Source organism: Salmo salar, chromosome ssa29 (genome assembly GCF_905237065.1).
Source record: "Salmo salar chromosome ssa29, Ssal_v3.1, whole genome shotgun sequence".
In the NCBI taxonomy this organism is placed as follows: Eukaryota; Metazoa; Chordata; class Actinopteri; order Salmoniformes; family Salmonidae; genus Salmo; species Salmo salar.
In genome coordinates, this window is record NC_059470.1 from 17,710,360 (window position 1) to 17,735,650 (window position 25,291).

Sequence of the window (25,291 nt, forward strand, 5' to 3'; positions counted from 1 at the left end):
TGAACTCTTACCAGGACACCAGTTACCCAACCTAATACACACAGTGTCTTATGTATTTGTCAGAGCTCACGTCTGTCTCTCCATCTCGTCACGACAGAAGGGACTCTTCTCTCTCTCCCCTCTTTATCTTCTTCCATCTTTTTCAAAATCCCTGAGAAAGATGACCCATGCATGACTATTGAGATTAGAGGACAGTAAAATATCACAATGCCACATAAGCTAGTAAAACAGATTCCAGGCCAAATCCTTCGCCCAATTTCTTTCATCCAACGCACACTTCATTAGGGTGTGTGATTAGCTGTTGTGACGTGGCCTGACAGTTTCATTGGTGAGGTTTTTGCCCTAGGAAAACACATGCACGCACACACACATACACACACACAATTAGACAAGCACATTTTAAACCCGACACTATCCACACTTTCACAGACATATAAAACTCAAATTTGTTGTAAATATCGTTGATATACACAGAGTTGTCCTTTAAACAATACTGAAACCCGGGCTGCCTATTCCAATTAATGTCAATGAGGCCTATACCATAGACTTATATGACTTTACAGAAGCATAGACCAGGGCAATTCCTCCCACAAAAACATTTTCATAGTTGGGGATAAAAATATACAATTACACTATCCCTGGTCTAATTTCAACAAAGTTTTATTGAGGCCCTCATGTCGAAGCCAATGAGCATGTTTTGTTGTACTTGTATGCATGCTCAATGTATACATTATTAAAAAGGCAGACTCAAGTATTTCATGAAGGATTGTCTGTCTGTGTGCACATATTGGATGAATCTGTTAGGGTCCTTCAGGGATACTTCAGGATTTTGTCAATGAATCCCTTTATCTACTTCCCCAGCGTCGGATTAACTTGTGGTTACCATATTTATGTCTCTGCATGCAGTTGTAAGGAAGCTGCTTACTAGCTTTAGCGCAATTGCTAACTAGTGTTAGCACAATGACTGGAAGTCTATGGTAACTGCTAGCATGCTAGTTAGCATTGGCTCGCAGAACTACAGTACCTCTAACTTCCTTCATACTGGATGCAGAGACATAAAAATGGTATCCATGAGTTCATCTCACTCTGGGAAAGTAGATAAAGGGCTTCATAACCCCAAATCCTGAGGTATCCCTTTAACCAGGGAATTAATCTGTTACGGTCTTTAACCAGGGGATGAATCTGTTAGGATCTTTAACCTGGGTATGAATCTGTTACGGTCTTTAACCTGGGTATGAATCTGTTACGGTCTTTAACCTGGGTATGAATCTGTTATGATCTTTAACCAGGGTATGAATCTGTTACGGTCTTTAACCTGGGTATGAATCTGTTATGTTCTTTAACCTGGGTATGAATCTGTTAGGATCTTTAACCTGGGTATGAATCTGTTACGGTCTTTAACCTGGGTATGAATCTGTTAGGATCTTTAACCAGGGGATGAATCTGTTACGGTCTTTAACCTGGGTATGAATCTGTTACGGTCTTTAACCTGGGTATGAATCTGTTAGGATCTTTAACCTGGGGATGAATCTGTTACGGTCTTTAACCTGGGTATGAATCTGTTAGGATCTTTAACCTGGGGATGAATCTGTTACGGTCTTTAACCTGGGTATGAATCTGTTAGGATCTTTAACCTGGGTATGAATCTGTTAGGGTCTTTAACCAGGGGATGAATCTGTTAGGATCTTTAACCTGGGTATGAATCTGTTAGGATCTTTAACCAGGGGATGAATCTGTTACGGTCTTTAACCAGGGGATGAATCTGTTAGGATCTTTAACCTGGGTATGAATCTGTTACGGTCTTTAACCAGCGGATGAATCTGTTAGGATCTTTAACCAGGGGATGTGTAGTACAGCAGATGGGTAATACATGTGTATATGTCTACTCTCAGCACCACACACACACACACACACACACACACACACACACACACACACACACACACACACCATCACTGGCTAAAGCCCCAACATCAAGATTCCTTCCCCCGCTGCTTCAGTAACCCACACGTACAATAAAAGGACCCCAGATTTGATCCTTGAATTAAACAAGTTAGCAGAATGTAAGCCAAGCTGTAGCCCATTCTGTTTTAGGCTAAGCCTCCCTACAGGACTTGTGCCAATTAGACTAGCACTTGAGGAAGCTCAGTAACACTACAATGGGATTCTGACGTCATTCAAGAAAAGGTGCCTCAAATGAAACTCCCTTGTTCATTGTTGATAGCTGAAGGAGGACATTCTATGAGCATTGCTTTGGATGCATTTACAGATGCTTATGTATCTATGAGGCTGTTATGTGGAACCACAAGCTCTTACTAAGGCTCTTGGCAGGCAATGGAGGGCATTATATCTATAAATGGATGGCCTATATATAATGGCTTAGGTGGTTGTCTAACCTAGCTACCTTCAGATGACTGCACTAACTGCACGCCGCTCTGGATAAGTGTCTGCTAATTGATTCAAATGTAAATGTAATAGAAAATGTTACCGCATGATACCTCAACAAAACTGAGGGTGTTAATTACTTTGGCAATATGATACATAGAGTCCCTAAAAACAGGCTTGTAATTTGGTAACTCCCTATGTAACTCCTATGTTGAGATTCCAGTTGCATATCGCAATAAATATCTGCTGAATGTAATTTGGCTTTTTAATTATAGGGTATTATCCCTAAGCATGATCTGTTTACATGGTTTTGATGATTTGTTAGTGTTATTGACATAGAATTACATATGGAACATGTGAATTATAGATTCTTTGTGGTTGTTGCCCTATTCACATAGAAGACTTGTGGAAGAGGTTCTGGAAGAAAGGAAAGGCTGTTTTTAAATCAGGAAATATTTGTCTAATAACTATTGGCATACATACACAGCACTTTTCTAAAACGGAATACTCATCTCCCATTCTTGTTATCCACCTGCTTACTCAAAACTGTTTACCATTCCACAAATTGGCAACTAGCCTCAGTTTCCTGACCCTCTAGCAATTAGGGAAAAGTCCTGTAATGTGTGTAGCCGCGTGCTCCGGGGAATGATGCTGTCACTCCTAGTCCCAGCTTTAGTTGGTTTGTGTTGAGTGAAGTCGTCACACACCTACACTGGCATATAAAGCGCTTTTTGTGTTGTTGCTCGGCGGTTGAGGGTCGAGACAACACATGCCGTTTCAGCTCTTACGATGTCTGTCCAGTCTCCGATCATTCAGGCAACAGTAGGAGGCGGCCATTTTTGAAAAATTGCCCATTTAAACCACGTTCCAGGTCCAGTACGTCAAAAAAACCATGAAGAGGCTAGCTAGTCGCTACACAAAGAGCCCTTTCTAATATCTTGTTTTGTAATGCCACCCTAATATGATTGTGATACATCATTTAGCTGCCAAAATCAATGTTTGAGCCCTCATAATTAAAAGGCATTGACAAGCAGAAGCCTAATAATGGGAAACTGGCTTCGTGCCGTAGCCACCATTGAACACACTGCACAGCCAAACAGTGTAGCTGCTTGGGATTATGAAAACAAACAGCAGGCTTCTTGAGACAGACTTTCTGTAGGAACTTCTGGAATAATACCTTCCATCAATAACTGCGGTGCAAAGCAGTGTTTTACATCAGGGAGCTCAGTGAAAACACAAACACAACTAGCAAATACGAACCCAAATTTCATCCTCATTTAATTGTAAATCAAGGCCCTCTGTGTGGGTTTTATTTTCCAGCTTAGCCATTTAAGTGCCGTGCTGTTTAAAGGGAGAGGAGAATGGGGAGTGTATTCAAGGTTATCACTTCAAAGTTTCTCACCCTTGCTAATGTACGCAACTTTTTAATGAGTACAGTCAATCTGGTTCCCTTCATTACTTTGGAGAGGATACAGAACAAGTCTATGGTGTTTTCACTGAAGGAAAAAACAACTTCCATTGAAAAGTGCATATCAGTTACATTTACAGTGCTATATTTAGGCTTACTTTCTATGAAACTCACATTCCCATTTCATATTTTCCCATTTCCTGTGACTACTGTATATTTTACAACCAATTTGGACCTTTCTTTTCTGTTCTCTCGCTTCCAATTCCTTGGTATTTTTATGCCCTCTGCCTATGGTAAGTTTAGAATAGACTATATACAGGGTGTATGTTTGACATATTGTCACAAAAAGAGCCGTGTTGAATAGACCAAACTGCAGCGGGAATATGGATGCTCATGTTTTAATTCAAAAAAGGAGTAACGCATCCACTGGAAACCATATACACGACAGGAACAGTTTTGCAGGCACACAACACGCAGTGCAAAAACAACTAACCACGAAAACCAAACAAACACACACCTACTTATGGGACTCCCAATCAGAGGCAACTAGAAACACCTGCCTCCAATTGAGAGTCCAGCACCCAAAACTACACATAGAAAAACAAACCTAGAACCTATACCAAACTAATACACCCCACTACACCACACACAAAACCCCATAATACAAAACAAATATACCTCTGCCACGTCCTGACCAAATATAATAGAAATAATACCTAAATATTGGTCAGGACGTGACACATATGTGTGTGTAATTTGTGTCACATTGCATTTTTTTCCAAGTGGCTGGTGCTTGTTGACAAATTGCTGCTTTGGAATGTTCTCTAATATTTTAGAACTGGTTGCTATCAGATAATATTCAGAAAACAACAATAACAAGTAAAATTGGCCTCCAAGAAGCATACAATAATGGATACAACAAACCTATTCCAGATGCCCATTGTGCCAAAACAAAAGGTTGTGTTCATTTTCAATTGTTTCACTTGTAAAACACGGAGCACAGTAAGCTTAGTTTTTCAGAGCAATTGTATCCTCATTTGAACTGAATGTCAATAAAACATTAGTTCTTTACAATTCTCAATTCACAAAACCTAGCCACTAGCCATTATTGTGTCCCCGTATGTAAAGAAAATTCTGGTCGCTAGAGTTCTACATGGGGTCCTCCTTGTCTTTTGAATCAGAAACTCTGCACTTGTCTATTTTCTAACAGTTATAGCATTCAAAGATGTGTCTCTAACCCCGTTTATTGGTACATCAGGGCGTCTTCTTGTTGTAATTACAGGGTTTGGTGGCATGTATGTTTTTATGTGCGCAGCGTGGCAGGACACTTCAAAAGAAAAAAAATAACAGAGGCAAAGCTTATTCACCACTTTCCTCACCCTCACCACCCTACCAGTATTGTTTAAATACATGTTCCATCAGCCAGTATGCTTAGTGCAAAGTCATATTCATGAGAGACATTGTATGCCTACAATACTGCTGTAACAGTAACCAACCTGGCTAGCTCTCTATTTGAGCAAATGATAAATGGACTGCTCTTGTACTTAGACGAGAATAAGGGCTCTTCTCTTTCTTTCCAGGTAAAATAAAGATAGCTAAGATAGAAGCATGAGCTGTGGTCAGCCCATCGGTTGTCTGGGACATGCACATGTGATACTAACTGCCTTTGTACAGTGGAACCATATTGAGACTGGACAAGGGAACAAGAATAGAAGGTCCCCACCACAACAACTGCTAACATTTGTAACTTACCAAGAGGTGATTCATGGTCATGTATTTCAGTCTCACCTTACCACCTACAGTCTAAACCAGATCCACCTCAGGCTCAGAAATAATAAATAATAAGGAAGGATTACTTATATTATTCTTTATATATATTTGCATAAATAACCCTTGTTTAAAAAAAAAAAAAAAGGTTTTGAGTTTTTACTGAGATGGGACAGTGAAGAGGAGACAGGAAAGGTAGAAGAGTTTACCAGTCAGAAGGGCGTGGGTGTCACTCGAAGTAGCCTAGGCTGTACATGTGTGCCCAGGTCTGTGGCTTTAAGTGCCGGACAACAGAGGCCACAGGAATACTAATATTATTCTAATGATTGACCTCATCTCCCACTGCTTTATGCAATGCGACTCACTAACTTTACATTCCTTTTGAGCTGCATGAGGGATCCAAATGAATTGGCAACGTGTCACTATTTTACGCTGACGTTTACGTGCTGTAACTATACACGCATTCTGATTACAAGGTGTGCGCGTGAGCAGTATACAAAGGTGCCGAACAATGAAGGTGATCTAACGCTGTTTCAATCTTATTTTCAATCTCTCTCTTCCTTTCTTTCACAGGGAGACAAAGGAGATATTGGAATGTCTGGTGCTGATGGACAACAGGGGGTACCGGTGAGTCAGTCAGCACTTTAGTAGCTGTAGTGTGTGTGTGTGTGTGTGTGTGTGTGTGTGTGTGTGTGTGTGTGTGTGTGTGTGTGTGTGTGTGTGTGTGTGTGTGTGTGTGTGTGCGTGCGTGTGCGTGTGCACGCTGCACTGTAACCTCCTCTCTGCATGAGACCAAAGAGATCCGGAGCTGTGCCTTTACTGCTTACAGATGCACTTCTCTGACTCTCACAGAGCAGAAGTCCCTACATTATTAATTACATTTGCTGGACACTACTTTCATCAATAAGTGAAGAATACATTGCTTCTAAGTTTGTTTTAATCTGTTGTAAAGAAATGTGTAATCTGTTGGGCAGAATTTGTAATGCACACATTACCATTGGTGATTCGTAACATTGAATGCACATATGAAGTAGATACTACTGGCTATTTGCAAAGTTTTAGGCACATACAGTATAGATACAGGTAACTGCCAAAATAAAGGAAACACTAACATAAAGTGTCTTAATAGGGCGTTGGGTCACCAAGAGCCAGAACAGCTTCAATGCACCTTGGCAAGTAACTGGAATTCTACTGGAAGGATGAGACACTATTCTTCCACAAGAAATTCCATAATTTGGTGTTTTGTTGATGGTGGTGGAAAACGCTGTTTCAGGCGCCGCTCCAGAATCTCCAATAAGTGTTCAATTGGGTTGAGATCTGGTGACTGAGACGGCCATGGTATTTGTTTATACGTGACCCTAAGCATGATGGAATGTTAATTGCTTACTCAGGAACCACACTTGTGAGGATGCATCTGCTTTCAATACACTTTGTTTCCATTATTTTACCTGTATATCCATTGGCTATGTCTCACGTACTGTATAATACACACATGTATTGTAGTTATAACAAACTGAATGTAGCAACAAATGTAGTGCCTCCAAACAACCACATTTCCCGTCAACTCAGCAGAAAAACCTATAACCAGCAGCTGCTTTACAAGTGACTTCGTAAAGATTCATGAAAAAAGGACATTAGGAAATAGGCACGCAACCTCGTATTGGTGCCACACAAAACGCTTGGCCACAATGTTTGCTGACCTCAGTGCATGCAATATAGCTCCGCCTACCAAATCACAGAGTTCTCCAACTAGTGTACCTCTTGAGAGGAGTTGCCATAACAACAGTGGAATATAATAGCCTAACAGGCTTCCCTTTTTGCATGTAATGTTGATTCTGGGGCTGGATTGCAGCATCAAAATCATCCTGGGGGATACACTGCAGTCTTACCACTGGCACTAAGACTTGCTTTATCACTGCTCCCAAGAAAGAAAGTCAACAACATTGTAGTGTTTATGCTTTTTGAGCACATTTGAATCCTAAGTCAAGTACCTCGAATCCTCGCTTACATCATGCATTGGTATCAACGGAGTAGTTGTGTAGATTCAAGTGATGAGCTTCATAGATCTCAAGCTCAAATGTGTCCCTTAGAGAGTGAAGCTAATCTCGAATGAGAGAGAATGGCTTTGAACGGCTCTACCAGATGTTGTATTGGGCCACTCAGGGGTTTGGGCCGTCTCCAGGCTTGTTTGCCGCAATGTTAATGGCCATCGTGAGTAAATCCACAGGGGTCTTGACGTGGGATCACGACCATCTGTCTCCATTGAGCTTCATCCTTGTTGGCTGCAAAGAACAGAACATGGGATTGACTAAACTGAAGTGCAGCAGTTGATTGGATGAGGTAGCTAATATGAGTGGCATGCATGCATGTTGGGAGATTTGTTAAGAGTTTTGATAATAGTTTTGAGAAATTACAATTGGATAGCATGCGGTTGAAGATTTAGTTTGGCTACGCTAGGGCCGGCCCGCCCATTGGGCAGGATTAGGTGGACCAGATTGACGAGGGCAGCATTTTCCGGGCTAAACTGAACAAGACGTACCTCCAACAACACATAACACCTCACATAATTCTGCCCAAAAACAATGGAAACATCTCTCACCCAGTGGCATATGGGCTATTTAGGTGAGCGCCGATGCCGCCCCAGGATAAGCAGTGGTCACAAGTCAGGGGCGCAAAATGTATCTTGTCCATGCCCAGCGAGCTTCTCCAGGGTGCTGTTGAAGAGATGCAGTGCCGCGGCACTCCACCAAGACTCAAGTAATCTAACATAATTCATGTAGCCAGTAGTTGTCACGTCCTGACCAGTTAAGGGTTATTTGTTGTTGGAGTTTGGTCAGGATGTGGCAGAGGGTATTTGTTTTATATGGTTTGGGGTGGTGGTGTAGGTAGTAGGTTGTTTTATTTATGTATTCTGGGGGTTTTGGGCACTGCTCTGTGTTTATGTATTTCTAGGTTTAGTTAGTTAGTTGTGGGTATAGGTTCTAGAGTTAATTGGGATTGGACTCCCAATTGAAGGCAGGTGTGTTGAGTTGCCTTTGATTGGGAGTCCTATATTAGTAGGGTGTGTTTGTCTGTGTGTTTGTGGGTAATTGTTTGTGAGCACTGCTTGTTTAGCCTGCCACACTGTTTGGTCGTGAGTATCGTTTATTGTTTGGTTTTTCCTGTGGATGCTTTGTGTTTTTTTCATTAAAAGAATGAGTATCCACATACCCGCTGCAGTTTGGTCAATTCAACACGGCACTTTTTGTGACAGTAGTAGAAAGAGTAGTAGCCAATGTGGTTTTCCAGTAGCCTACTGACTAGAGACCATATTTATGACAATGTTATGAGACAGATACTTTTTTTTCCTTTCAAATATGTCTCCGATCAAATAGACTAAATGGCTTCCTATCAAATAAAAATGTGCTTCGATTTGAATATGACATGTTAAAGAACACCATATTCTAAAAACAGGACAGGTAAAAAATAAAATGGACAACATAGAATGAAATTAGACTACTTGCGACTGCATTCCGGGAGTTCCCCTCTGTGAGCTGAATTGTCATGAATCAGTGATTTCAACTGTAGGCCTATTCGTCGACTTTTGACAAGCTGATCATAGGGAAGAAGAAATACCTACTGTGTAAACACATTGATTCTCATTTGAAATAGGCTCAAAATAACTTATTATAAATGTGGATAGCTGATATGCAGATACAAAATGATTAGTCTTAAGCCTTGGTCAGAAATCAGGACTAGGCTAATAAATCCAATGTAACTTCCTGTTTTACAAATGGTACAACATAGACTAGCCCAAACGCCAGCAGATGGTGATATTGAGTCATTTCATCTTACTGTCCAAACACATTGTATGCAGCCAGCAATACACTCGTATTCTCCGTGGACCGGTTCGTACCTAAAACATTCTCCATTCAGGCTGCAAACGCATCGATTTCCTCCTTAACTAGATTTAATGTAAAGAGAAGGTGTACATTTTTATGAAACACCATTTTCCACCACCATGCTAGAGTGGCTAATGCCTAAGAATGCTAGTCCTGGATGCTGCATATCGCATTCAGCCAATCAGGTTGCAGCAGTCTGATGTTTACCCCTGGCTAAATGCAGGGTGCAACATCAGGAATTAGCATTAGCCACTCTAGCATGGTGGTGGAAAATGGTGTTACGTAAAGAAAGTATACATATTTTTCCCTCCTTCTCACCACTAAATCTAGTTAAGGAGGAAATTGATGCCTTTGCAGCCGGAATAGAGAATGTTTTAGGAACGAACCGGTCCATGGGGGATACAAGTGTATTGCCGGCTGCATACAATGCGTTTGGACGGTAAGATGAAATGACTCAATATCACTATCTGCTAGCCTACACTATTCTAGTTTTTTGGGGATAGGAGGAGGCCTGTATGCTACCCTAAAATGTTAAGTCACACTGCTGCTGTGGTCTCCATTTATTTGGTGCTAACGCTTCCAGCCATAGGCCTACATTTAATAAACCAGGATAAAAGTCTGGTTTGGTCGTCATTGTCACCCACACACTTTATGGACAGTACACTCTTAGAAAAAAAGGTGCTATCTAGATCCTAAAATAGTTATTTAGGAGAACCGCTTTGGAGAACCGCTTTGAGAACCATTTTTGGCTCGAGGTAGAACCCTTTTGTATTTCATGTGGAACCCTTTCACAGACAGTTCTAGATGGAACCCAGTTCTACCTGGAACAAAACAGGGTTTTACCTGTAACCAAAAAGGGTTATCCTATGGGGACAGCAGAAGAACCCTTTTGGAACCCTTTTTCTAAAAGCGTAATATGTTCTGCTTGTCTGACTAAATTAACCTGCTTTTAGCAAGTCCCTAGACTCGCTAAAACATACAGAAGTAGGTCTAGATTGCCATTTTGGAAGGGAGATTGGCAGGGGCCCCATTGCCTTTAAATTCATCAAAGCATACGCCCTTGCGTGCTGAGGCGCTCTCCGCACCTCGAAAACAAGGTCAGCTCGTCCCAAGCTTTTCTCACCAAGTTTTCTCTTTGCACGCTAAGGCATTAAAAAAAACTAATGGAAGCACTTTTTCATCGATGTGGGCCTCTTCTGATCAAATTTGTCATTAACGCCAAACAGCATGCAGCAGTGGGGGATGTCAAAGGGACCGTCATGTTCCTGTTTCCTCTCTTCTCCTCTTCTCCTTTCTTCTCCCTCTTGTATCCCTCTCTCCTCCTCTCCGTCACCTTTTCCTAAGAGTGTGGGCATCCTCCGGCAGCCAACCCCTTGATGATCTGGATGCATTCCACTGTGGGTGGAAGTGGTTGTGCTCTAGCAGGTTAATTACAATGGAGATAGACAGAAGACACTAGGGGCAGGGAGAGGTCCAGCAGAGTCAGATGGTGCTTTCTTCCAACACCATTCACCGGGATTTTATTTACTGTGCTACGGAAGCAGGTTCCTGTGTTTATGTGTGTGCGAGCACGCAGGTGTGGCACTGAGAGATTGCAGAGTAATAGAGATGCTCAATCCAGGACCCGCTTCAAAATACAACACACCTTCAGTTGGGATGGGGCCATATCTTATCAGTGTTTTCTTAGGGTTGTTTTGGGAAATGTTTGATATAACAGATGCTGGTTTCTTTTCAGAATGATATTGCCCATATTTAGCCAGGTATGTTTTGATTAATGCAAACAACGTCTACTCCCCAATTTTTTGTGTTTGCTATTAAAAATTGTGAAACTCTGCAAACTATCGATTTTACCCGCTTGATGCTAGAGTACTTTAGAACGCGGTCAGAGCTCAGCTTTTTATCTTTCCATGTGGTATAATTGTAAAGTCCTCCAGGGAAAATGGAGAACGTGGTCAGAGCTCAGGTTTTTATCTTTCCATGTGGTATTTGAAAGTCCTCCAGGGAAAATGGATATGTATTTTCAGCAGGTCTGTAAAAACAGTACCCCATCCAGACAGCTCCCTTGTTTGCTGTAGAACTCTTTATCTAAAGTGGGAACCGGTATATGTATCTGCCTTGTAAATACATTATTACATGAATCTATCAATACGTCACATCTCAGACACAGGAAGCAGTCACTAAGGTTTTCTATTGTCATTCACTTCTAACCTTAGCCCCTCTACATTGGTTATCACTTTTGCGCTGTGGCTTTGCAGTACTAAGAACATAATTTATTTCCAGGGGTGAAAGTAGAATACATTTCTTCCCCGGTACGGGACCTACCAAAAAAGGGTATGGGTCTAATCATAGAATTACACAGTGTCACGCCTGGTCCCGCTTCCCACTCGCAACATACAATGAGTATACCAAACATTAGGAACACCTTCCTAATATTGAGGTGCACCCCCCCTTTTCCCATTCGTCGGGACATGGACTCTACAAGCTGTCGAAAGCGTTCCACAGGGATGCTGGCCCATATTGACTCCAATGCTTCCCACAGTTGCCAAGCTGGCTTGCTGTCTTTTGGTTGTTGGACCATTCTTGATACACACGGGAAACTGAACGTGAAAAACCCAGCCGCATTGCAGTTCTTGACAGAAACCTGTGCGCCTGGCACCTACTACCATACTGCGTTCAAAGGAAATTAAATATTTTGTCTTGCCCATTCACTGTCTGAATGCATGTCTCAATTGTCTCCAGGCTTAAAAATCCTTCTTCAACCTGCCTCCTCCCAATCATCTACCCTGATTGAAGTGGATTTAACAAGTGACGTCAATAAGGGATCATAGCTTTCACCTGGTCAGTCTGTCATGGAAAGAGCAGGCTGGAAATACACTGAGTATGTTTTGTATACTTCGTGTATTTTCAGCCTCCGAACAGTGATGAAAGGAAAGAAACATCCGTTACACAACATCACAAAGTGTCATGACAATACTTTACGATTGTCATTAGGCCAGAGTCCACTGCTGTCCATGTGAGTCTCAGTGTCGGCCACTCATCTCTTGGCAAACCTTCTGTGTTCTCGTCAAACCACATCGCATTTTGGAGCGTAGGTTATACCCCCCATTTCCATGCCTCTGATCTGCGGTGATTATAAAAAGTGGTGTAATAACCTACCGTCTTTCTTGACATTTTGTTTGAATTATTTTGATAGGCGCATGTTTTACTGGTACGGCATACCCCCCCGTACCGGACTGTACTGCCTTACTTTCACCCATGCTTATTTATTTTAGCAGTATTAGAATACAGTTTAACACCATATGACTATTTAAACAGGTGAAAATACAATCTATCACCTCTACTACCTCAGTGGTTAGGTTGATTCCATCTAAGCCAGTGGGTGGCGAGGGCATGTCTTTACAATGGCCCTCTCTGAAATTCTAAGCACGTGGTATACTGGCACTCTGTTCTCCTCTCCTGTGTGTAATTACTTAGCAAAGTGCATGAAGGCCCCGCTGGCTGTAAATGAGGTGAATACAGCGTATCGGACCCCCAGCGGAAACCAGGGGGAAGAGACGCGGGATCCATTAAACCAATTTAGAATGCAAGGAAAACAATCATCACAGCGCATCTGGGCATGTGTTCCAAAGGTCTCCCAATGCCCTCCACTGTGGCTCATCATGGCCTCATTGGAATGGATGACTGGCATGTACTGTATGCAAGGCAAGCACTTCACACTGCAACAAGTGGTTTGCCATGCCAGATCGTTTTATTCATCCTCTCCGCTGTGCCATTCTACAAATGCCTTAATGGCGGTACTGTAACTAGAGGAGGAGGAAATTATGAATTGACTACTAAGCAATTAAACTGGGGCCCACTTTTCTTGTCACTCACTGTGCCACTGCTGTGTCAGCTGACCTGCTGTGTGTGTCATCTCCAGGGGATCCGGGGGCTTCCTGGAGGGGCGGGGCCAACAGGACCTCAGGTAAGACTTTCCTATTTGCATGTGAGTAAATAAGAAAGTATTTGAAGGCAGCCTGGCACTGTCAATCAAATGTATTTATAAAGCCATTTTTACATGAGCTGATGTCACAAAGTGCTGTATAGAAACCCAGCCTAAAACCCCAAACAGCAAGCAATGCAGATGTAGAAGCACTGTCACTTTGTTTGGTAAAGCTGATGTATGGGGCTGGAGAAATGTAAACACTTAAATTCATTGACAGAGCTATGGATGCAAGGACAGTCTTTAAACCACATGTAAGAACAGAATAAAAAAGAACTCCGCTACTAATATCCAGTCAATAACTGGAATAATAGGGGATCAGAGATAGATTGAAACCTGAGACCATATTAGAGTAAGAAAAGTCCCCGGCCTCAAGTCAACACAAGGAGGATTTCCGAGGTACAGAAGTAATTAGATTGACTACCTTGCAGTGGGAGGCATTCATCTCTTCTCATCCAACAGGGAGAGAGAGGAGCACTTGGGCAGAAGGGATCAACAGGTCCAAAAGGTCCACAGGTGGGTGTCAACATCTGTACAATGACAAGCAATCCCAGTTCAATGATTTAACCGATTGCACACATACTAGGGTGGCAGGTAGCCTAGTGGCTAAGAGCGTTGGGCCAGTAGCCGCAAGGTCTCTGCTTCGAATCCCCGAGCCAACTAGGTGCAAAATGTACCCTTGAGCAAAGCACTTAACCCTAATTACGCCTGTAAGTCGCTCTGGATAAGAGTGTCTGCGAAATGACGTAAATGTAGTAATGAACGAGTATGTTTATGACTTTATTTCAATTGCAGTCATTTTCTCCACAGGAGGAATTACAATACACATCACGTACTGTAACATGCCTATTTAATTGTCGCTGAAATGTAATTCTCTCTTAATTAATTATCCATTATGCATTAAGAGAGCTCTGACAGTGTTCCATAAAGGGACTATGATTAGACGAGGTGATTGGGCACCCTCCACTGGTGAGTAAGTAACAGCTTGTCCCTATTCAAGCAGAGCCATCGAGCTGTGCATCATATGGTGTTCCATTGCTGCCCTCTTCTGGTTCAGTGAAGCTGCATAACTACACTTGTTACTAAGTTAGAGCAATCATCTACATTTGAATTTAAGTTTTTCTTCCCTCAAATTTGAATGAATTGTACTGTTTAGTAAAGACATGGTATCTACACTGAGTTACAGTTCATGTGAGGAAATGAGTCAATTGAAATAAGCTCATTAGGCCCTAATCTGTGGATCTCATATGACTGGGAATACAGATATGCATGTTGGTCCCAGATGTCACCCCCCCCCAAATAAAGGCAGGGCTGTTGATCAGAAAACCAGCCAGTATCTGGTGTGACCATATTTTGCCTCATGCAGCGCAACACATCTCATTCCCATAGAGTTGATCAGGCTGTTGATTGTGGCCTGTGGAATGTTGACCCTCTCCTTTTCAATGGCTGTGCGAAGTTTCTGGATATTGGCAGGAACTGGAACATGCTGTCATACACGCCGATCCAGAGCATCCCAAACATGCTCAATGGGTGACATGTCTGGTGAGTACGCAGGCCATGGAAGAACTGACTGTGACATTCAGCTTCCAGAAATTGTGTACAGATCCTTGCGACATGGGGCCGTGCATTATCATGCTGAAACATGAGCTGATGAATGGCACGGTATCTCTGTGTATTCAAATTGCCATTGATAAAATGCAATTGTGTTCGTTGTCCGTAGCTTATGCCTGCCCATACCGTAACCCCGCTGCCACCACGTGGCACTCTGTTCACAACGTTGACATCAGCAAACCACTCGCCCACACGATGCCGTACAAGCTGTCTGCCATCTGCCTGGTACAGTTGAAACTGGGATTCTTCTGTGAAGAGTACACTTCTCCAACGTCCCAGTGGCTGTCGATGGCGAGCATTTGCCAACTGATGTTGGTTACGACGCCGAACTGCAGTCAGGTCAAGACCCTTGTGAGGATGACGAGCACGCAGATGAGCTTCCCTGAAACGTTTTCTGACAGTTTGTGAAGAAATTCTTCTGTTGTGCAAATACACATTATTAGCAGCTGTCCGGGTGGCTGGTCTCAGACCATCCCGCAGGTGAAGAAGCTGGATGTGGAGGTCCTGGGCTGACGTGGTTGCACGTGGTGTGCGGTTGTGAGGACAAATTCTCCAAAACAACGTTTGGAGGCTGCTTAAGGTAGAGAAATGAATATTCAATTATCTGGCAACAGTGGACATTCCTGCAGTCAGCGTGCCTATTACATGCTCCCTCAATTTTTTTTGCTTTTTTTTTAAACAATACTTGAGACATATGTGGCATTGTGTTGTTTGACAAAACTGCACATTTTAGAGTGGCCTTTTATTGTCCCCAGCACAATGTTCACCTGTTTAATGGTAATTCTGTTTAATCAGCTTCTTGATATGCCACAACTGTGAGGTGATTGGATTATCTTGGCAAAGGATAAATGCTCACCAACAGGGATGTAAACAAATTTGTGCACAAAATGTGCGAGAAATAAGCTTTTATTGTGTATGGAACATTTCTGGGATGTTTTATTTCAGCTCATGAAACATGGGACCAACACTTCACATGTCGCGTTTATATTTTTGTTTAGTGCAGTTTTTAACTTCACATTAATGACCCTCGTACAATTACTCACACACACTTGTGGTCTGGGATATAGTTTGAACACATTACATTACTGTATATCAGTGATTAACATGCAAATAGACCGGTTGCAGTGATTAATAACAGTAGTCATCCTAACATGAACAATGAGGAACAGTAGCTAAGTGTATTTGCAGATGGATAGGGTTAAAGCCTCATTGCACATCCCCTTTTTATAAAATGAACCAGAATGGGGCATCTGCCGTCTAATTCCCTCTCAGTGGTTGGTGACTAAGCTGTCACGCATCCTGTCACACTGCCTGCAGGCCAACTGTCTGTGTTTTTATATGCCCAGGGAATTCAAGGCCCCCAGGGAGACCCTGGAGCCAGTGGACGCGATGGCCCAAAGGTTTGTCCATCAGCCATTTTAATTAGCGATTATGCTAATGCTGCAGCTTTTCATCCCCAGTGTGTGGGTTCTTCTCTACTCTCCGAATGGCTTACTGATAATACTAGAATTATCTCTCCCAATGTGATATTTCTTTACCAAAGTGCGTTTCGGGTGTAAAAGTAATTCTAGTCTTTCATTGTTGAGTAAATAGACTATTGTCTTGAATTTCAAGTAGCCTTCTGTTTTACAAAGGAAGCTTCATCAGCTCTGTGTTTGTTGACAATGCTGTGTGTGTGCATGTGTGTTTGTGCGTGTGTGAGTGAGTGCGTGCATGTGTTTGTGTGTGTGAATGTGTGCGTGCGAACGTGTGTGCCAGTGTTTTGCGTGCTAATTCCTATGTGTCTGTATTCAGGGAAGCGAGGGTGAGCGAGGTTCCGATGGCTCCCCAGGAATGCCAGGCCAAAAGGTGAGAAAGGCACCAGAGGCACATGATCGATTAGACTATGGACAGATAACATACATCCCTGGTTCGGTAAAAAGCTGAGGGATGGGGCTAGAGAAATGCAACCACTCTCAAATTCATAGACAGAGCTATGGATCCAAGGACTGACAAGCCATGATATCAAAACGATAGTTTTAACCATTTCTTGAGGCTGTATAGTGTGTGTGTACATTTACTTTGTTTACAAACATTGGAGTAAAACAAGCATCTATTTTGGGTTCTGACGGGGTATGACCGTTGAACTAAGCTCATGAGGCATTTAGAAGTTATATTCTTCAAGAATCAATAGGTACATATCGTTAAGTTATAAGTGCAAAAATGTATGTATCAACTGCAGATTGCCCCGTTGATGGTTAAAGTTAGTATTGGGGCAGGGTAAGCTGACCCTAGCGCTCTGCCTACAGACTACTTCCACCCAGAGCCTGCAGTAAGAAGACTTACCCCAGCTATTTACCATGCTTTTTTTCCCACTCTTTAGGGCACACCAGGAGAGGCAGGCTTCGTTGGGTCCCCGGGCACTAATGGCCTACCTGGGTTCAAAGGTCCCAAGGTAAGGACATCAGCATGCACCACCATAGACTTTAGGTCTCAATTAATCTTTCCTTGATTCCTTGAACCCTCTTTCCTTGCTTCTTTCTCAAAAACATTAGACAAGAAGGTCTGAGGGGAGGGGCCTTTGACCTTCTCCAATACGGTCGAGAAGGAGACAAGGAGATAGGATGCAAAGAATCACAGAAAGACGAATTGAGATAGAGCCCAAATCTCAGATAACATAACTGTGTTATTGCCTGTAGGGGGGCCTTTTGGCTTAATGAGGCAGTGTGCGGCTCTAAAGACATGATTTATGAATGATTTATGGTTCTCGGTATCAGGGAGCTTGTTCATTTGCCTGTTTTGCAGTAAGCGCTGATGTCTTTTTGCATAATGCATATTTCATTCCTCTTACGTGTTGTCATTCACACGCACTGAGAGCTTGTCCTTCAGACTGTATGCAGGCACGCCCAGACGCCTACCCATTGGTTATTACAGCCACTGTTTTTCAGGGAGAAACTGGAGAGGCGGGTCCCAGAGGAAGTCAGGTATTGTCATCTTCTGTCTTGTCTGTCTCTGAAACACGGGGGGGTGGTTCAGTTCATTGTCATTTATTCCTGTCATAGTGACATTTAGATATTGGGTTGGTGGATGGTTGTTTGCAGTGACCTATAGAGCTCGCAATACACAGCACATAAGACAAGGACTAGTGAATGGCTTATCATCCAAACAATCAAGTTCATATAGAACCCTATACTGCATTTACAACGCTCCTTAGTGGCCCTGTGGTTAGACTGTCCGCCTTGAGATTGGAAGGTTGGGAGTTCAATCCCCGGCCGAGTCATACCAAAGACAAAAAAATGGTACCCAATGTGTCTCTGCTTGGCACTCAGCATTAAGGAGATAAAGTAGATTGGGGGTAAGGCTCTGCGATAGACTAGAGTCCTGTCCAGGTTGTGTACTACATCAAGCTGCCTTACGCTACAGAAACAGGAGATAGGCTCCTGCTCCTATGAGCTCTTAGGCAAGGCTACTTTCTTTACCCTGTAGGCTCCTTAGAACCCTATACTGCACGTAGAGTCCTACACTATATTTAGAGCACTGTACTGTACATACTCATATCTCTCCAGGACACTGACAAGAAAATAATGAGTGTTAGTCATGTCTTAATCACGAGGAACAAAGCTTTTCTCGCACCGAAGTCAGTCCTCCCTTAAGGGCTCTGTGCTGTGACTACAGAGTGTAGTGTCTTTGGTTCTCTGCTTTGATTTGTGCTTCCTATAGCCTTACAATCACAGCAGGGCGACCGTGATAGAGGCAGACTTCAGAGCAGAGTGGTTGGAAGGGAGGGGAGGTAGGGGAAACTCAGGTGATGTGTTTTTAAAAGGTCAATGAGACCCTTGGGTCTCTCCTTGGCTGTGAATACTAATGATGACCTTTTAGTGGCGAGCGCTCTCCAATACCCTCCTATGATGCCTCCCATCTTCCTCCCCTCTCCCATCATCCATCCCCCCCAACCCTGTATCTTGTTCCAGGGCGAACGAGGTACCGATGGAGCCCTTGGGAACCCCGGCTTACCGGTGAGTGCAGTTACATGACCAGGGCACTGGGTGGCAGTGGATATCAAATCAACTTGAACTACAAAATGTTTTTATTCCTTGGTCTTCACAGAGCCCCCCCCTCCCCCCTCCACAAATGGCACCTCGGCCAATATCAGGCACAGTGGATTTGCCTGTCACTTTTACATAACACTATTTATGGGTAAACAATTTGTAGTCATAACTTTCCCTGTGGCCATTGCACTGGCTGTGACTCGTATTTGATATACAACAGCATTAGGCCAACAGTATGTCGGTTTATTAAAAAAAATGTACCTCTGCATCAACTGTAGCAAGTAAGACTGCAGCAAGGGAAAAATATTTGTACTTTTATCAGAGCAGAGTGAATGAACAGCTTCTGAAAGAGAGTGTTTCTTTGATATTCAAGCAGAACTTTTTTAACAGGCTCTTTCTCTCATTTTCCTTTTCCTTCTCTGCCAGGGTGAAGCTGGACCCAGGGGAAGCAAAGGACAGGTTTGTAGAATTAAACTGCTGCATTAGATAGAATCCATTCTGCCTCATTCTACACCAGAGACCAGGTCCTCTCAAGCCATCTGAGCTGAGGAACACTACTGAACATGTCATACCATGAAGCCTCCGACATCACACCCGCAGGGTCTAGATAGGTAGACATGTCAGTAAACCTACTGTGAAATCCATATCGCATCAGGCTCTTGAACACCAAGTTCAACATTCACATTTTAAAAGATGCATGTTGGCATATTTCCACCAGGATTTCTTTGAACACCTAGTCTGGAACACTAGTTCATTTTCTAGTCTCAAGGCAGATATATTGTAGGCTATAACAGACATTTTAAATGCAACCGAGCTCTGTATGCAAAGGTCCTATATACTGTGTTTAGTTCTATACAGTTTATGACCATATTTCTCCTCACGATAATCAGAAAGGCATCACGGGGGATATCGGTGTCAGAGGCACCGATGGGAAGAAAGGGGGCATGGGACACGTGGGGGCCGCTGGCCCACGGGGATCACCCGGCGAGGACGGGTCGCCTGGGCAACCGGGAACGCCGGGCTACCCTGGGAAGCCTGTGAGTTCTCCTGAATCCTGGCCTTTCTCTAAAAGCACCGTGTCCATTTCTCCATTGCCTTCGCCATCCAGACATCAACCGTCTAACCCATTTGGCCTTATCTGTGTCTTACAGGGGAAGCCTCCCTCTGACGACCACATGATGAAGCTCTGCGGCGACGTGTTGCGGAGTAAGTACCTGTCACCGGCCGCCCAGCGGTAACTATGCGGCGTCAATAACTAAAGTGCAAATTGAAGTAAGCTGGAAAGCGTGCGGCTCGTTGTTGACTCAGCAGCTTAAGACTGTGGGGATTAAACAATACACATATTGAAAAGTAAATTGAGTGTAGGGATCTGACTATGCCTTAGAATTCATGTTCAATATGAATATGTATTGGTTAGGGCAGGAAGGAAAAACGGTAACATCCTTACATCATCACATTACAGTTAATAGCAATATGTTTATCTGGTGCTTTTAATATTTTTGCTGCAGTAATACATGGGATATTTTTCCAGGTGTACTCAAATAAGAAGTTTAAATCATGAGACATATTAATGACTGTAAACAACGGTTCCCTTAATAACCTGATTGATTGACTGATTAACATTTGATTGAACCAAATTGTGCTTGGGCCCTCCCAGATCAACTCCCCCAGCTGCTGCAGACACTAGCCCCTCTCAGCAGATGTGAGCCGTGTGAGACGGTGAAGGGACCCCCGGGACAGCCTGGAGCACCAGGACTCAAAGGTTCCTCAGGAACCCCGGGCTATCCTGGTAGAATCGGCTCACCAGGATACCCAGGAACCCCCGGCATGCAGGGGCCCCAGGGAGTCAAAGGTAACACATCTGTACAGAAACCCCAAAGACTCTACTGAGTGTTTGGTAACGCATTCATCTACAGGTTAGGATAAAGGAATTATGACATGGTAACACATGGAAATAAAACATTACTCCCCTATAATTCACCTATGAACCACGTGTGTACGGAATTATAGAGATGACTACATTTATATAATTGGTTACAAGGAGCAATGAGCTGAACACCATAGCTAGTCTTGTAAAGCACTTTGCTGGTAATTTTTTTATTTCACCTTTATTTAACCAGGTAGGCCAGTTGAGAACAAGTTCTCATTTACAACTTCGACCTGGCCAAGATAAAGCAAAGCAGTGAGACACAAACAACAACACAGAGTTACACATGGAATAAACAAGCGTACAGTCAAATACACAATAGGAAAAAAGTCTATATACAGTGTGTGCGAATGGCCTGAGGAGGTAAGGCAATAAATAGGCCATAGTAGCGAAGTAATTACAATTTAGCAAATTAACACTGGAGTAATAGATGTGCAGATGATGATGTGCAAGTAGAAATACTGGTGTGCAAAAGAGCAAAAAAGTTAATTAAAACAATATGGGGATGAGGTAGGTAGATTGGATGCAGTAGCGGTTCTAGACCATTTCAACTGGGGGGGGGGCAAGCTGGGGCCAGTTGTACTGTTAGAGGGGCCAGTTACATTAGACGTTATTGTTGTCATATCGTTTTGCATGTGGTACGATACTGTTGTGTTCCGCCTAAAGCCGATGTGTGGGTTAGAAAATGTGTGGGTGAAATTAGTGTTCCGCGTTGCCACTGTCTAATAATGGATGTAAAAAAAGAACGATAGCAAAAATGTGTTATGTAAAAATTATTTCATACTCCACATTTAGGGGGGCCACAAGGGGGTCCAAAATTGTTGTCACAGGGGCACTTCCCCCCCACCCCCAGAACTGCTAGTGATTGGATGGGCTGTGTACAGCTGCAGCGATCGGTTAGCTGCTCAGATAGCTGATGTTTAACTTTAGTGAGGGAGATATAAGTCTCCAACTTTTGCATTTTTGCAATTCGTTCCAGTCATTGGCAGCAGAGAACTGGAAGGAAAGGCGGCCAAAGGAGGTGTTGGTTTTGGAGATGACCAGTGAGATATACCTGCTGGAGCGCATGCTACGGGTGGGTGTTGTTATCGTGACCAGTGAACTGACATAAGGCAGAGCTTTACCTAGCAAAGAGTTATAGATGACCTGGAGCCAGTGGGTCTGGTGACGAATATGTAGAGAGGGCCAACCGACGAGAGCATACAGGTCGCAGTGGTGGGTAGTATATGGGGCTTTGGTGACAAAACGGATGGCACTGTGATAGACTGCATCCAGTTTGCTGAGTAGATTGCAGTTCAATGATTTACAGCTTCATAGAAAGTGTTACCCACTTGAAGTAACAGTGGAGTATGTTATGTTAGCAGGTGAGCTAGAGTCATGTTGGTTCTATACACAGTATAATGATTAGAAATCATCTTTAGGTGACACTGGACCAAGAGGACTCAAAGGCACCAAAGGAGAGGGTCGTCCAGGGTCGCCAGGCCCTACTGGACAGTCAGGTAAGCTAATACAATGGCAAATTAACCGTTGGGTACTAACGACATGCTAGCTGTTGATTAGCCGTACACCTAGGGATTAGCACCTAGGGATTCAGAGATTGAACAGGCTAAAGTGGCTAGTTAGCGGTTAATCATGACTAATTTGCCCCTTCTATCAGCGATTGGAGTCTTTTAAAAAGGTATCCTCCAGAGAGCATAAAATGCTAGCTCGCTTGCTATACCGACACAAATGTTCTTCTAGAGCCTCATATCCCATCACTTCATATGAAACCATCATCATTGATTATTCTGAACCATGAAAACACACTGCTCGTTCTGTGGAGTCATATCCCCTTACAGTATTTCTTCTTAATGACGGGCAGGAGTTCAGGGGCCTCGCGGATCGGATGGCATCGGACGCCCGGGCACTCAGGGGATGCCTGGGAAGTCAGGAAGTCCCGGAATGCCAGGGAAACGAGGGTCATCAGGACTACCAGGAGTGTGTGACATGTCTTCTTGCTACCAGGCCTACAACCTCAGGAATGACCCCTACAGCAAAGGGCCCAACTTCTGAGAGGAAGGGGCCCCTAGAGGGGAGGACGGGCTTCAATGTGGGGGTCAATATGCAACGTCATACAGTACTTTAAGACAGTGAGGTCCAATCTTTTCGGCAAAGGGGAGTGTTTAGCTGCAGGCTTTTGCTGCAGCCAGACACTAACACACCTGAATATGGAATAAAGGTCTGCACCCACACTGGCTCTTTGCAGATAAGATTGGACACCTATGCTTAAAAGCCCTCTCCTCGTGGACACCCAGACGTTTCACATATTTGTTCTAGCCCTGAACTGGCACACCTGATTCCATTAGTAAAGGGCTTGGTGATAATTGACTAATTGAATCAGGTGTGTCAGTTTAGGGCTACAACAAATATGTAAAAAGACCTATGGTCCCTGAGGAGAGGGTTGGGAAACCCTGTTTTAAGGCATATGGGAGTCCACTTTGCTGTTCAGTAGAAATATTTGTCCTGATTAACTGAAACTAGGTCTATATTGAGACATATGCGTGGTTTCATATACTGTATGTTTGTAGGTTTCAGGATAAATTATAGAAACCATATGTTTTGGACTTTTAATGGTGATTGTCCAAAAATAATCATCATTGTCCTTGGTACTGTAACGTTACCTCCTTGCTGGACACGAGGCATTACATATAAGTACACCAGGGAAAAATGTTTTGTAAAACCAGGGTGTGAAACATATTTAAAAAATGTTATACCGTAAGTTGTTGTTGTCAAGCCCTCCATATGTAAATATTTTACAGCATGTCAAAAGGTAAATATGTTGTGGGCTGAGGTAAACACAGAGTAACTGCTAATTTGTACAATAACAGGCTACCTGGATTCAACCACAGAATGTGCTAATATAGTAAGTGCCTGGTGCATTTTTACAAGACAACATCGTGAGTATTTCGGCTTAAAATGTATCCCAACTACGAAAACTGTACTGTAGATAATATATTAATTCACCTTGTGCCTTTATAAACCCATACCATAAATGAAATTAAACCTCAGGAACTACTTCAAATGTGTTTTGCATATCTTTGTTAAAACATGTTCTTTGTTTGATACAGCCAAATGATTCATATTGCATTGTCCATACTTCATGTAATTTTTAACATTTTACTTTAAATATCATACTATACCTTCAAATACTACAGTATACCTCCTGATGAAACTACAGGGGCTACATGATGTGCTATACCTCCTTATTTAATTACAGGGGTTACATGATGTGCTATACCTCCTGATTTAACTACAGGGGCTACATGATGTGCTATACCTCCTTATTTAACTACAGGGGCTACATGATGTGCTATACCTCCTTATTTAACTACAGGGGCTACATGATGTGCTATACCTCCTTATTTAACTACAGGGGCTACATGATGTGCTATACCTCCTTATTTAACTACAGGGGCTACATGATGTGCTATACCTCCTTATTTAACTACAGGGGCTACATGATGTGCTATACCTCCTTATTTAACTACAGGGGCTACATGATGTGCTATACCTCCTGATTTAACTACAGGGGCTACGTGATGTGATGTGCTATACCTCCTTATTTAACCACAGGGGCTACATGATGTGCTATACCTCCTGATTTAACTACAGGGGCTACATGATGTGCTATACCTCCTGATTTAACTACAGGGGCTACATGATGTGCTATACCTCCTGATTTAACTACAGGGGCTACGTGATGTGATGTGCTATACCTCCTTATTTAACCACAGGGGCTACATGATGTGCTATACCTCCTGATTTAACTACAGGGGCTACATGATGTGCTATACCTCCTTATTTAACTACAGGGGCTACGTGAGTGATGTGCTATACCTCCTTATTTAACCACAGGGGCTACATGATGTGCTATACCTCCTGATTTAACTACAGGGGCTACATGATGTGCTATACCTCCTGATTTAACTACAGGGGCTACGTGATGTGATGTGCTATACCTCCTTATTTAACCACAGGGGCTACATGATGTGCTATACCTCCTTATTTAACTACAGGGGCTACATGATGTGCTATACCTCCTTATTTAACTACAGGGGCTACATGATGTGCTATACCTCCTGATTTAACTACAGGGGCTACGTGATGTGATGTGCTATACCTCCTTATTTAACCACAGGGGCTACATGATGTGCTATACCTCCTGATTTAACTACAGGGGCTACATGATGTGCTATACCTCCTGATTTAACTACAGGGGCTACGTGATGTGCTATACCTCCTGATTTAACTACAGGGGCTACG

At 43.0% G+C, this 25,291-nt stretch overlaps 1 protein-coding gene across 1 annotated transcript in view; it reads left to right on the forward strand.

The window, feature by feature from the left end:
• Positions 1–24,050, forward strand: part of si:dkey-225n22.4 (collagen alpha-1(XXI) chain) — a 54,592-nt gene extending 30,542 nt beyond the window's left edge. Inside the window, exons 18-31 of the mRNA XM_014181134.2 lie at positions 6,134–6,187; positions 13,361–13,405; positions 13,886–13,939; positions 16,381–16,434; positions 16,829–16,882; positions 17,397–17,468; positions 17,962–17,997; positions 18,985–19,029; positions 19,489–19,521; positions 19,953–20,099; positions 20,214–20,268; positions 20,720–20,914; positions 22,411–22,488; positions 22,851–24,050. Of these exons, the coding sequence (XP_014036609.2) occupies positions 6,134–6,187; positions 13,361–13,405; positions 13,886–13,939; positions 16,381–16,434; positions 16,829–16,882; positions 17,397–17,468; positions 17,962–17,997; positions 18,985–19,029; positions 19,489–19,521; positions 19,953–20,099; positions 20,214–20,268; positions 20,720–20,914; positions 22,411–22,488; positions 22,851–23,041 (1,113 nt within the window). The 3' untranslated portion in view covers positions 23,042–24,050. The remainder of the gene's footprint in view (positions 1–6,133; positions 6,188–13,360; positions 13,406–13,885; positions 13,940–16,380; positions 16,435–16,828; positions 16,883–17,396; positions 17,469–17,961; positions 17,998–18,984; positions 19,030–19,488; positions 19,522–19,952; positions 20,100–20,213; positions 20,269–20,719; positions 20,915–22,410; positions 22,489–22,850) is intronic.
• The last annotated feature ends 1,241 nt before the right edge of the window (positions 24,051–25,291 follow it).